The sequence below is a fragment of the Emydura macquarii genome, unplaced genomic scaffold (assembly GCF_026122565.2).
Source record: "Emydura macquarii macquarii isolate MOO-44397 ecotype Brisbane River unplaced genomic scaffold, CSIRO-AGI_Emac_v2 contig_3390, whole genome shotgun sequence".
Lineage (NCBI taxonomy): Eukaryota > Metazoa > Chordata > Testudines > Chelidae > Emydura > Emydura macquarii.
Genome location: NW_027133527.1, coordinates 8,613,286 through 8,625,837, shown reverse-complemented (window position 1 = coordinate 8,625,837; position 12,552 = coordinate 8,613,286). Strand labels below are relative to the sequence as shown.

The 12,552-nt window shown below is 41.3% G+C and overlaps 2 protein-coding genes across 7 annotated transcripts in view; both read right to left on the bottom strand.

The window, feature by feature from the left end:
• Window positions 1-5,281, bottom strand: part of KCTD5 (potassium channel tetramerization domain containing 5) — a 43,908-nt gene extending 38,627 nt beyond the window's left edge. For all 4 annotated transcript variants that reach the window (XM_067534097.1, XM_067534096.1, XM_067534098.1 and 1 more), the window contains exon 1: window positions 4,919-5,281. In XM_067534097.1, coding sequence (XP_067390198.1) covers window positions 4,919-5,173 — 255 coding nt within the window. In that variant the 5' untranslated portion in view covers window positions 5,174-5,281. The remainder of the gene's footprint in view (window positions 1-4,918) is intronic.
• Window positions 5,282-5,777: 496 nt separating this feature from the next.
• PDPK1 (3-phosphoinositide dependent protein kinase 1) overlaps window positions 5,778-12,552 on the bottom strand; it is an 87,965-nt gene continuing 81,190 nt past the window's right edge. For all 3 annotated transcript variants that reach the window (XM_067534093.1, XM_067534091.1, XM_067534092.1), the window contains one exon: window positions 5,778-12,119. In XM_067534093.1, coding sequence (XP_067390194.1) covers window positions 12,012-12,119 — 108 coding nt within the window. In that variant the 3' untranslated portion in view covers window positions 5,778-12,011. The remainder of the gene's footprint in view (window positions 12,120-12,552) is intronic.

Here is a 12,552-nt window from a genome sequence, read left to right as displayed (position 1 = left end):
ACAAGGCAGGGGAGGAGATCTTCCATTGGACCAATTTCTGTCGATGAGAAAGCTTCTCTCTCTCACCAACAGAAGTTGGTTCAATAAAAGATATTACCTCACCCAACTTGTATCTCCAATATCTTTTAATGTGTGTAGAGAGACACATACACACACCTTCACCAAAAGCTATTTTCTAACTCCAAGACAAAGTGAGAACTTGAAGTTGAGATCACGGTTTAAAAAAAAAAAAAAATAAAGCTCATGCTACAGCTTTAAGGACATTTATATAACCATAAATCCACTAACTGCACACACAGCAACACTGCAAGTCAGCTGCTCCACCTAGAGTGGGGCTCCCGCCTGCAGCTCAGAAGATTACAGTTGCGTTCAGTCATCTTCAGGATTCTAAGTCTCGATTAGATTCTTCTAAATTGCTATGAAAAAGTCCCTTTGCTTGACATATAACTAGTTCATCTACACTCAAGGTTTCAATAGCTTCTCTTCCCTTCCCAAAGCAAGCAATTTTATCCTATGGTAGGGAAAAGATCAAATGTCAAAAGAGCAATTATTAATTATAATAAAAGCTTAATGCAACATCAAAATTGTACAATAAAATGAAAGTCAGGAAATACAAGAGTTTAAGAGAACAGCTGCTGCTTTGCATGTGAAGATTCTCTCTTACAATTCTTGTAACAATTGTGCCATTAGGGAGGATCCTTGATTTTGTGCAAAGTCAAGATTAAAAAAATGGAGTTAGAAGTTAAACTTCTAAATCTTTATTTAAGTTCCTAACTGAGTGGCCTGATTCCACAGCAGTTCCTCTCGAAGTCAGTGACGTCCCTGGGAATTGCTAGCACTCAGTATTTTTGAAGATCTTATTTAAGTGCCTAAAATATGGTTTTAGATCCTTAACCTTAGGACCCTCCCCACATTTTCTAAAATCTTGGTTTAAATGTTTAGAACCTACTTTGTCTTATAATTTCTCTTTTTGTACATCACACTAATATTTTAGGTCACAAATTTTATTACTACAGAGAGGCTGGTAGCAATAGAAGATGCAATGTGAAACAATAGAGACACACATTGGTAACATGCATGATGACCAAATGATAGTCAGATCTGAAAGATGATTAAGACACTTTTCTTTCATTGGTGGTTTAACATGGGCAGGCTTTATAAAAAGCATGTGTTGCAGGAAGATTACAATCTGAAAACATTCCTTCCTTAATGGATTCTACATCAGTAAAATTATCCCCAAGCTTCAACAGCAATTTAAAAATCAAGCTGGAATATTGTGACACAGCATTAAGAATGGAAAGAAGGTGGGGCCTAAAACCCTGACAAAAAGGATTATACCAAAGTAATCTGTGTTGATGGGAAAAAAAGGAAGACAGTTTTACTTTCAGGAGTAGTGAACTTAGGGCTCTCCAGAGCCTACAACTCTGAGTATTTAGATGAGAATTCTTTGCTCCAGGGGGATTCTCAGCATGGGGGAAAGATCATATTGGTCTTTGGTTCAGCTGACCAGGAGATGGATCTGCAAATGGAGAAGGCTAAATCATTCTCCAGTAGTACTAATGGCCTCCTCATCTGGAAAGGATATTGACTGTATACACAACAGGAGATCAGAGAGACAACTAAATCTAATAAAATGGTAATAAGGGGGCCTTTAACTACTTGCATATCAACTGGTCAAATATCAGCCCATGCAACAAACTCTTCACAGTATAAACACATATTTATGTAAAATATTAACATTAACTATCATTGTATTAAAGAAACTATTTGCATTCAAACTCATTCCATTGCTAGTAGAGAAAATAAATTTCTGACCAGTTAGAAGCAAATGAATCAGAAGATGTACTGCCTTGCTGTTGTGAGGGTACATGGGCCTACACATTCAAACTATTCCAAGGTAAGAAGAAATCCTCTACCAACCGCATAGCCACAGATTTCAAGGCAACAAGGGGACATTGTGATCATCTAGTCTAACTTCTCATATAATACAGGATATAGGATTTCCCCAGAATAATTTCTAGAGCATATCTTTCAAAAAACTTCCAATCTCAATTTTAAAACTACCAGTGATGGAGAATCCACTGTGACCGTTTGTAAATTGTTTCAATAGTTAATTACTCTCATCATTACAAATTCACATCCTATTTCCCATCTGAATTTGTCTAGCTTTAAGTTCCTGCCACTGGATCATGCCATATCTTTGTCTGCTAGATAAAGAACCCAATACTAAATATTTGTTACCCATGTAAATATTTATAGACATGTAAAGGCCTACAGTTAAAGATTTCCATAGAGTTCTGTGCTGTGGTGCTGTCTACAAGCATATCCTAAGAAGAATCTTCTCAAAACTGGATTTTCACAACTACTGTAATTTCAACCATATTTACTGCACTTCACTAAAAATGTCCATCCTTTATGTATGTACAAAATATTCTAAACTCTTATAAAATCTTAAATCTTTCTGATCTTTAGAAATAAATGCGATTTTTAAGTGTGCAATGTACAAGATAACTAGTATCTATTTTACAAACTGCCCAGTGTCAAATTGGACAAGGCCTCTCAGATGCATGTTCTCATCTTCAATTTCAGTCTGACTTCAACCTTGTTTAACTAGTGGGTGTAACCAAAGTAAACAGTGATGAGACAACACGATGTGCTTGTTAATACAGACTAACATACCGAGGTCTCATAGCCTGTGCTCTTACATAACAGTTTGATTAGCAGCACCTTGCCATCTTGTCATGAACTACAAACCAATTACTAATTTGCAACATTTCAGGCAAATAAATAGTTTAAGCATCACTATAACAAATCATAAACATATCAACGTCGTTAATGAAAATACTGAACAGTGCTGGACCCAAGAAAGACACATTCTGCAGTATGACAGCAAGCCACTGATATCTACTCTTTGAAAATAGTCTTGGAATCAGTTATGCACCTATATTATAATAATTCCATTTAAACTTCATTTCCCCAGTTTATGAGACTATCATATGGGACAGGGTCAAATGCCTTACTAAAGACTATATATATATCCTCTCTATCCACTAGGTCAGTTAACTTATCAAAGAAGAAAATTAGTTTGGTTTGACATGATTTGTTCTTGATAAATCCATGTTGGCTACTACTCATTTCTTTATTATCCTTTGGTTTTGAATAAATTGATTGTTTAATAATTCATCTCAGAATCTTTCTGGGTATCGAAATTAGGTTGACTTGTCTATAAATGCCTAGCCCTCCTTTTGGAGATAGGAACAATGTTTGCCCTTTTCCGGCCCTCTGGCACCTCACCCTCCATTAGTTCCCGAAGACAATTGCTAAAGATTCAGAGATTGCTTTGGCTAGTTTCTTCAGTACTCTAGGATGAATTTCATCAGGCAATGTGACTTACATATTTATCTAAATATTCTTTACACTTGCTCTTCCCTTATTTTGACTTGAGATCCTTCCAACATTGTTAATTGTGATCAGATGCTTAACAGTTATTAACATTTTAGTGAAGACTGACACAAAAAACACTAAATACTTCAGCATTTTGTGTCATTCATTATTTGCTCTCCTACCCCATTAAGTAAATGGACCTATACTTTCCTTTTTCTCTTTCTTCTAATATATTTATAGAACCCCTTCTTACTGCCTTTTTTGTCTCTTGCTAGTCATAACTCATTTTGTGCCTTAGCCTTTTGGATTTTGTTCCTAACATGCTTGTACTTTTCTTTTGTATTCAATGTACTCTTCTGCACAGCAATGGACTAATTCAGTTTCCGAAATCACAAATTGTCAACTATGGAATTATGACATTGCAAAATTAACAAGAAAGGGTTTCAATAAAACATCTATGCATGATGACAAATCAAAGCTTACTCAATAAGTAAGTGAGCCAGAAATTCAGATAGATACAGATCTTGTGAGTCTTTTAATAGATTTGTAGGGCACCGGACTACAAATGGTAATGGGTGTGGCACAAGAACCCAAACCAATTACCAATATAGGTAGACTGCAGGAATTGGGACTGTTCCAATCCCACAATCAATTTGCTTAATTGAACAGTTTCGTAACAGTATATTCACATTACATAACCTTAAAGGACTCCTCTGATTATAGTACTGCAAGTGCAACTGAACATTGTTAGCATAAATAAGACTATGAAGAAAAAGGGGAGGGGGCGGGGAAATGCATATCTGTGCTCAAGAAATGAAACTTTATACTTCACCCTAAACTATATGGCATTGTCTTCAATTTACAGTATGATTATGGCAAAGGGGGGGGGGGAAGGGAGTGTTGTCCCCCATTGTTAATTACTCTTATGATACTAAAGGTTCAATTGGTAAGTTACAAAGCAAAATTAACACAGAACATGTCTGAATACAACTAGCATATACCACTACAGAAAGCCTGGCATGTTTTTCAAAGCCTAGCCCTATAAAACAGCACGGATAGATTACCAAGGATATCTCCAGCCTTGCCTACCCCTTCCGGCTCGCACACTCTAGACACCTTCACCTCAGATCTCCCCTGCATTCAAAGTCTGCTGTTTGCCCCCCTAGTATTTTAGCTGGGACAGCGACACAGAGAGAAGGGAGATGACTCCGGGTGCTAGAAGAAACAAGGGGTGGGTGCCTTGGAAAAGAAGGGGGGATGTGGAACCACTCTCTCACCTAAGTGGAGTCCAGGGCAAGCTTGGGTGTCTCTCCCCCCCGGACCCAAAACGGGGCGGTGGTAGAGAAACGAAGAGCTCATGCTCTGACCGAGCTACCCACGGGCGGGGCGGGCTCTCCCCAGAACAAGCAGATCCCAACCTCCCTTCCCGCGGCCTAACCCTGCCTGAACGCCCTGGAATACAACAGAGCCCACGTGGCGGGAAGTGGGGGGGAGGGGGGTGGCCCAGATGACGGGGTCCACCTGTCGGCCTCACCTTGTCCGAGTCCAGGTCGGGGTCGGCTTGGCAGAGGCGGAAGAGGAAGGACTTGGGGTCCCTGCACAGCGTCTGCCGGGTGGTGAGGAAGCAGGTGCCCCCCACGTTCAGCCGGACCCATTTACCTGGGACCCCGCCAGGGGAAGCCCCAGAGCTACAACGACGGCAGGGCCCGCCCGGCCCGCCGCGGCCGCGGCCGCGGCCGAGGCCACCCATGGAGGGAACCGGGAACTCGCAGTGATTCTCCGCCGCCATCCTCGCTTCACCGCCGGAAAGGTCCAACCCGGCTATCGGCCCCCCGAGTGCGCTCGCGCGCACCGTATCCTCCAAGCGGAAGTATCCGTTCGTAATACCACTCCCCACTCCTTTCCTGCCGGAAGTGGTCCAGGAGAGATCAATCCTCACGGCTCTGCCTGGGGCGGATGGTTCCGGAACTTCCTGCTCGATAGTTCGGGAGCCGGAAGTGCACCTCGCGGCTCAACGAGCGCTGCTCCCCCCGCTCCTCTGCCCGCGAGCAGCGAGCCCGGCCAGCCGGCGCACGCAGCGCCCCCTTGAGCCCAACCCACACGCCGCCCCTCCCCCGCGGGAAGCGTCCGTCGGATTTCTGTCCCCGCGGCCCACGGGGGAATGCCACCTTCGTTCCCGGCCGGGCCGCGACACCGCCGGAAGTACCCGCCGGCAGCGCGACGCCTCAGGCGCCCGCCCCCCCGTTCCCCGCTCCCTTCAGTGCAGGGAGCGCTTCTTCCGTCTCAGCCCCCCGACGGCACCACCCCAGTCAGTCCCCGCTCGGGGGAGGCCGGGGCCGGGACCGCCCGCGGCAGGGCTGACGGGGGACGGGACGGGACGGGACGCGCGGCGCGGCGCGGAAGAAGAGGCGGGAGCCTCGGCCTAGGACCCTACATGCTTTTATTACAAGATTATCGAGCGTCAGTGAGAATTCGTCATCCAGGCGCAGCAGGGCGCGGCCGGGAGGAGACACACAGGCATTAAATTATAAGATATGATTAAATCATCGACCAATAGAAAATTTATATCATAAAGTCAGAGGTGAAAATATAGTTTACAATAAGTCTTCAGATTCAAGGCTGTACATCAATACATACAACACCATGGCCCCGAACGTGAATTCAATCCAAATAATTCATATATTAGAATTTAAATAACACAGACTGAACTAGAGGCCAACTCGAGCCAGCAAATAACCTTATAAGAATAAAAATACAAAACGGTGTATCCTAATATCACACTGCAGGATTTGCTTCTGTTGTCATAAGGTCTTTAGTTTTTGCTTTGCCTGTACATCACAGTCACAGCTACAAACCAGGTAGAGAATATTACACACATTATAACTGACTGCCACCCACCTGAAAGACAGCTAACATCTACCAAAACGGATTACAGTTCCCCATTTGGGTTCTTTGTTAGACAGATACAGCAGTTGTGAGTTCTGCCACAATTAGTAGACTTTGCCATATCCAATCAAACTCCGTACATAGGGCTTCTGTCCACATTCATTTTCACTCAGATGGACTGCACTAGTGTGTGCTTCAGACAGTTTAAGAAAGGATTTTCTATTTCTAAATTCACTGGTTACAGCTGTTTCTTCCAACACTGAGGAAACAAGTTATAGGAAAATGTAGATTAAGTTAGATTATAAATTTCCCCTCTTGGGTGAAAATACACTGCTCTGGGTCAAAGAGAATTACTTATGTACAAACTGACTGAAGAGAGTAAATATAATGACAATTTCTGGGCCATAAGGCATTGCAGGAGTGATTCATAGTTTGATTAGTAAAATATTTAGGCTAAAGACAAAATGGTAGAAGTATCCACCAAATGCTTCAAGGAATATAAATACCACACCTGTTTGTACAACTCTCAGTTCTGTTAAAACAGCAGTCACAAGAGGAAGAGGACAGTATAACACTCACAGAGCCCATCTTCAGCCAACCGTATACCTCCTTTCCCCAGCTAAGGCATTAATAATGAATATCCCCACACATAGCAAGGGCTGGGAATCTGGTGCAGGCAGCATATTCTGCTTTGAAGGCAAAACAATCATTTTCATTCATTATGCAGTGATCTACGGTTGTGTAAACGACAGTGCTATTAACTCTTGGATTTCCGATCTTCTTCTGCTGGAAGAATGGGAACAATGAAGAGATCCAAAGCAGACACAGAAGATGGAGATAAAAGACAGATTATATCTCACCTAGTCCATCTACCACACGTCAGTGCAGTTACTCCCTATCACATATGTTCTAGTGTTTAATTCCATCTAGTTTTAAAAAGGCCCAGGCCATGGAACTTTCTCCATTTCCCTTAGGAAACTACTCAGACTAACAGACTCATCATAGATGGGAAGAACTACAGTGGATGTGGCCCAGTTAGAATACTGAGCTCCCAGGCAGAAGTGGGGGTGAAAGAATCATACTTCATTATTTTAATTACTGCCTTCTTTATAGACACTAATGTTTGAGTCAATAGCACCTAAGTCACCAAAATAGTTGTGGTCCTTCACTATAAGACTCCTCTGTCCAGCATGAATAGTAAAAATGTGGAAGTGGATGAGTAATATTGCCCATCCAGTCACGGTTCTTCATTTTTGCATCATGTGATCTCTCCCCGCTTCACACATGCCTACACACTCATTTTCAGGGTGTCATCTAGGTCACAGGAGACATACCATACATCTGTTGTCTACATTATTTTAAAATTGAGGACATTTCTCTCAATTAAACTTGGATTGCCAGAGTCAACAAAAGTAACAGGAGAAATTTTCTGTCTTCAGTCTGTGAGGGCTAAGTCCACAGGATCCTTTGAAAGTGCCGAATAAGGCTTCATTAGAGGCCAACATACCGTCCCCCATGTGATACTGCAAAAGCTGAAACACAGCTACAGAAAAAACATTGTGGGGTGGGTAAAAGTATATAATCCTGCAGAGTTCAACAGTGTTATGGGACAATGGCAACACTGCACAGTTATAAGATACCTTAGAGACTCCAACTCTGATAGTACAGCACATCTTAAGACCGTTGTGTTACACTGTTCGTGACAGACACAACAAATCTCTAAAATACAATGCTCCTGTAAGCTAGAACTTAACTGTCCTTAAAATAAACCCAGCCTGAAGAGGGCTTAGGACACTAAGACAAATGGCGATAAAGCCAACTCTCAACCTGGCCAAGGAATCTTGAACATGCTTCCAAAAAAAAAAAAAAAAAAGCTGTACAGAAGACAAGACTGGGTCAATATCCCAAGGGATAGGAAGATGGGTTAAATATACTTTCTAGCACCAATCCCCCCGCCTTTTCTTCAACAAGATTCCATTCAAAGGAAAGTAGGCCCATCCCTAATGTTGAGTAGTCTTCTGGAGTCAGAACTGCAAACTAAATGTTTCCTAATCTGAATTACATCCACACAGATTCACAATCGTTCTGGAAATCTTGGTAACTGTATCTGGGAAAGGAGAGTGAATGAATCAGTAGGTTCTGCTCTTGAAGATATTTGGGGCAAGGAGTGCAAAGAGGCTGCTAGTAGCCAACTACACTCTCCCCTCTGGAGACCACATGAACACAGTATGGAGACTGCTAATGGCCTGCTCTCAGCCCTAGATGAGGCTATTTAGCATTTCTCTATGCACTCTCCTCCATGCATTCTCATGAACCTCTTGGTATATACCTGCACAAGCCCCTCAACTGCTCCATCCATGAGAACACATTCCCATACTGAGATATACCTATCCAATACAGGAACCAGTCCACCATAATACATGGCACCTCCTGATATGTCCCCTAAGCAGGCTTCAAACCTGTGGAATCTACCCATTCTACATTAGTGAATGTCTTTGACTTATCCTCCCCCTAGTCTGAATCTTCCCACTACCATATGCCCATCCAACAGGCCAGTAACTAGGAAAAGCCTCTCCCAGAATAGTTTTGGTCCCCTCCTAGAAGTGCAGTAGCAAGAAGCAGCCTTTCTTAGCCTATTCTCTTCACTGGAGAGGAAACATGGGGGTGAGTAAGTTCACTTGACCTGCTCCTCCTCCAATAAAGCAAAGATTAAAGAAAGCAAGCCTCTAACTCGGCTTTTGCTCCCTTCCACTGCAAATACGAGTCCTTACCTCAGTTGACACTTGTGAATTACAGTTTGGACTGAGTGGGTAACCTGAGAAAAAAGTGGAATGTGAAAAAACATTTTTGGAAGCTGATTTTGTTATTTGTGAGGTGTCACCTACTACAGAAGGTAGTGCTCAATATTGTAAACTGTTCTAGGTCAGAGTAATAGCCAAAACTACTCAACCTTTTTTATGGGCCAAAACCCTACCTGGTGAGTGTGGCTTAATAATTAAGAACACAAATGTTCAGGGGAGAGGGAACTTAATGCAGGAGTCCCACTGGAGGAGAAGTTTCCAACTGTAATACTGTCTTTTTTTTTTTTTTTTTTTTTTAAAGTGAAGCACGCCTACTTTGCAGGCTCCTACATTTACTATCTACACAGCAGTGACTGTAATCATTCTTGCTGCCTTTCTCAAAAGACCTTCTTTGGGTGAAAGTGAGTGCAAGGTTAGATGTTATAGGGACAGTTTTAAAAAAGCAGCGGGCAGAAAGGAGGAAATATTTCTTAATGGCGAGAAGGGGTTGCTAATCTATTTAATGTTACAGAAAATGTGGTTAGAGAAAGAATAGGAACAGTTAATCAGCTAAAATGAACAGATTGATGGAGGTTACTCTAGCCTATGTTCAAATTAGTGGAGTTAATGCTACACAACATAAGCCACCACTTTGCAAAATTGTGTGTTTTGCTTGTAGATGCCACACAAAGTAACAGCAGTGTATACGTTTGAGCTGCTGTACAGCTCCACCATCACCGGACTCTTCTACAGAAGACAAGAATGGTACCTGCCTATAGCTCAGTGTTACAGGCTTGTAATCCAGAACCTGCTGCACTGCCTCAGACCGAGTTGACACACAGGTGAGGGTTGATAGCTTTGGCACTAACAGGTATCCACTGCCACAAACTCAAAAAAAGCAATGACAAGTTACCTTGGCTGTGACGTTGGCTCTGGAGTTAATGCAATTGCAGGAGTCCTTTGTTACTCCAAGAACTTCATGGCAAGTGGTTTGCCTTTGAAGGAGGAGTAAAGTCACTTTCAGACCAACATATGATTTTAACAGGAGGAATGCCTCTACTTTTCCCTTTATGTGAGGAGCCTGAGAGGCACTATAACCCCTCCACCCCTAAAAAAACCATGTTACTGAATTTGTTGTAGAGTATGGGTGTGGAATCTTTTACTACAAGATATAAACTGTATACTGGTACATCTTCAAAAAGAATTCTGAGGAAACTAGCAACTTAATCAGATTCTCTTTTACAGATCTGAAAATACTGACAAACTGAACTGTTCTCCAAGGCCAACCATGCACTATTCTTAAATGACATACAACAGGCCTCTTTAGGTGCATCTGGAAAATCTAGCATTGCTGGATTACTTCTAGGACATTCAGACTAATCAAAAAAATGGAATCCACCAATAGTCCTGACACAACAGCATGACTATTTTCCTTTTGGGAGGGAGGGAGAAGGGGGGGAGGAAGAGTACTTTGTACCAAAACAATTCAAGTGGCAAAAGAGCAAAAAGTTGAGACATTTCTGAAAGTGGATGAGTGAATAGGTGTGGTATTTATACTGCTTAAAACATGTGGGAGGAATGTCTTTGTCCAGGCATGGGTCTGTTCTTTCCAGGGGATCTGGTTAACCAGAAGCACAGATATATGAAAAACACTATTAGAGAAGTTATTTTTAACACGTACAAAGCGAAGTCTTTGCTATGTCACAGGAAATGTTTGACCGCAACAATTTAATTTGAAAAGGATGAAGCAGACCGATATGAAACAAACATCTTCATTTTATAGATATGACTAAAGTACCATACATTTTCTCCTTTGTATCAACATTTTCATTTGAACTTTCAACTCTTCAGATTAGTGTATAAACCTATTATATTTGAATTGTTTAAAATATTTTCAGAATTGCTAAAAGGTCTGCAAGTTGTTTGGCCAATGACCAGGACAAGAATATTTGTACATCTCATTATACAAAGAGACAAATCAAGTCATCAATCGTACATCAAAGTTTTCACTCTTCCTTCTCTACCCAAGTAAATAGGTTGGCCCCGCTAAAATGCACAATACATGCACACCCTGGAAAGAAAGCTACTTGCCCTCATCTCCTGAAAAGGTGAAGAGTCTATTTACTACCTCAATAGTAACATTTTATACTAACTAGTTAATTTTTTTTAGTTAGTATTAGTTAAAAGCATGCTGGTAAATTTATTGTCCCTTGATTAAACATGTAAATGCATCAAATTAAAATTCCACGTTTAAAACTTTATGAACTTCAAAAGCCAAAATTTCAATTTTAGAAGATTTTCAGTGCCATGTTCAGCATTTTACTTTCTTACAACCTGCATCATCGGAGTCTGTCTGCCAGACACATACATCTGATTTACTCACATAATTATAAGTACCACGGAAATCCTGCAACCAGAACTATATCAGGAGTTATGCAAGGGTGCAACTGACCTGACTGCAAATGCCAGATACCAGTAAGCAAATAAAATAAAAGTAAAAAGAGAGGAGGTGCTGGTTACACCTCAGCAGAGGCATTTAAAAGCTCCCTGATGAAATACAGTTTAATGATAATCTGAAAGTCACAGAAATAATCCCAGCCCCATAAAGTGCAGGACCGGTACATGATCTGGGGTGTGTGCGTGTAGATCGGTTTTAACTGATCTTAAGTGAAGCTGGTAAGGCAAGGTCTATCCACTAAGTTTGCAGCAGAAATTGAGCTGAAGTGCACAAAAGCAAGATCTTCACTGCAACGATATGCATGTGGAAGCCTCAACAGAAGCACAAAGAGCAAGCAAAGCGACCCTGAATTCCATTTATGTTGTTTAAAAAAAAAAAAAAAAATTCAGACATATGCTTCCCCTTGAGATGGATAATAGATGGGTTGGGAAGATTCCTCTGATTGGCTGCACATGGAGTTCTAGCAGCAAGTAGGGAGACTGGGACATTTTGGATGAGCTTTACTATTTAGCAGCATTCTGATGGTATCTGTGCCGCCAAACTTCATGTATCTTTTTGCACCATTTATGAGCATTCCCATTTGGGTCCATCAGGTAATATGTCCTGTTAGGCTACAAGTAAATAATAGTTTAATGGCTATTTCAACAACAGACAAGACAAGAAACAGAAAAGCAATAAATATCCTACTACTAGCAAGAAAACAAATTCAGAATCAAATGATTTAAAAATATGTTCTGGAACATATTAGCCTTACTTGTAATAATTCAGCAACATACTTTATTTCTGGAGAACTGTACAGCTGGTAGATGTTTTTCCATTTAAAATATGTAGACTGATTAACTGATACCGTAATTCATTGGCACAGTTCTAGTGAGTTGCCATATGCAAGAGTGCTTTACTCAATTTTGAAGAGACTAATATGAAAATCAAACTCTTGAAGCATTTCTTTCTAGACCACACAATCCACTTAAAGTTTATATTTCTTTGTTTAAAAAACCCCAAAAAACATATGATTCAATCCTCTCTTTTCCTAAAAACACACTA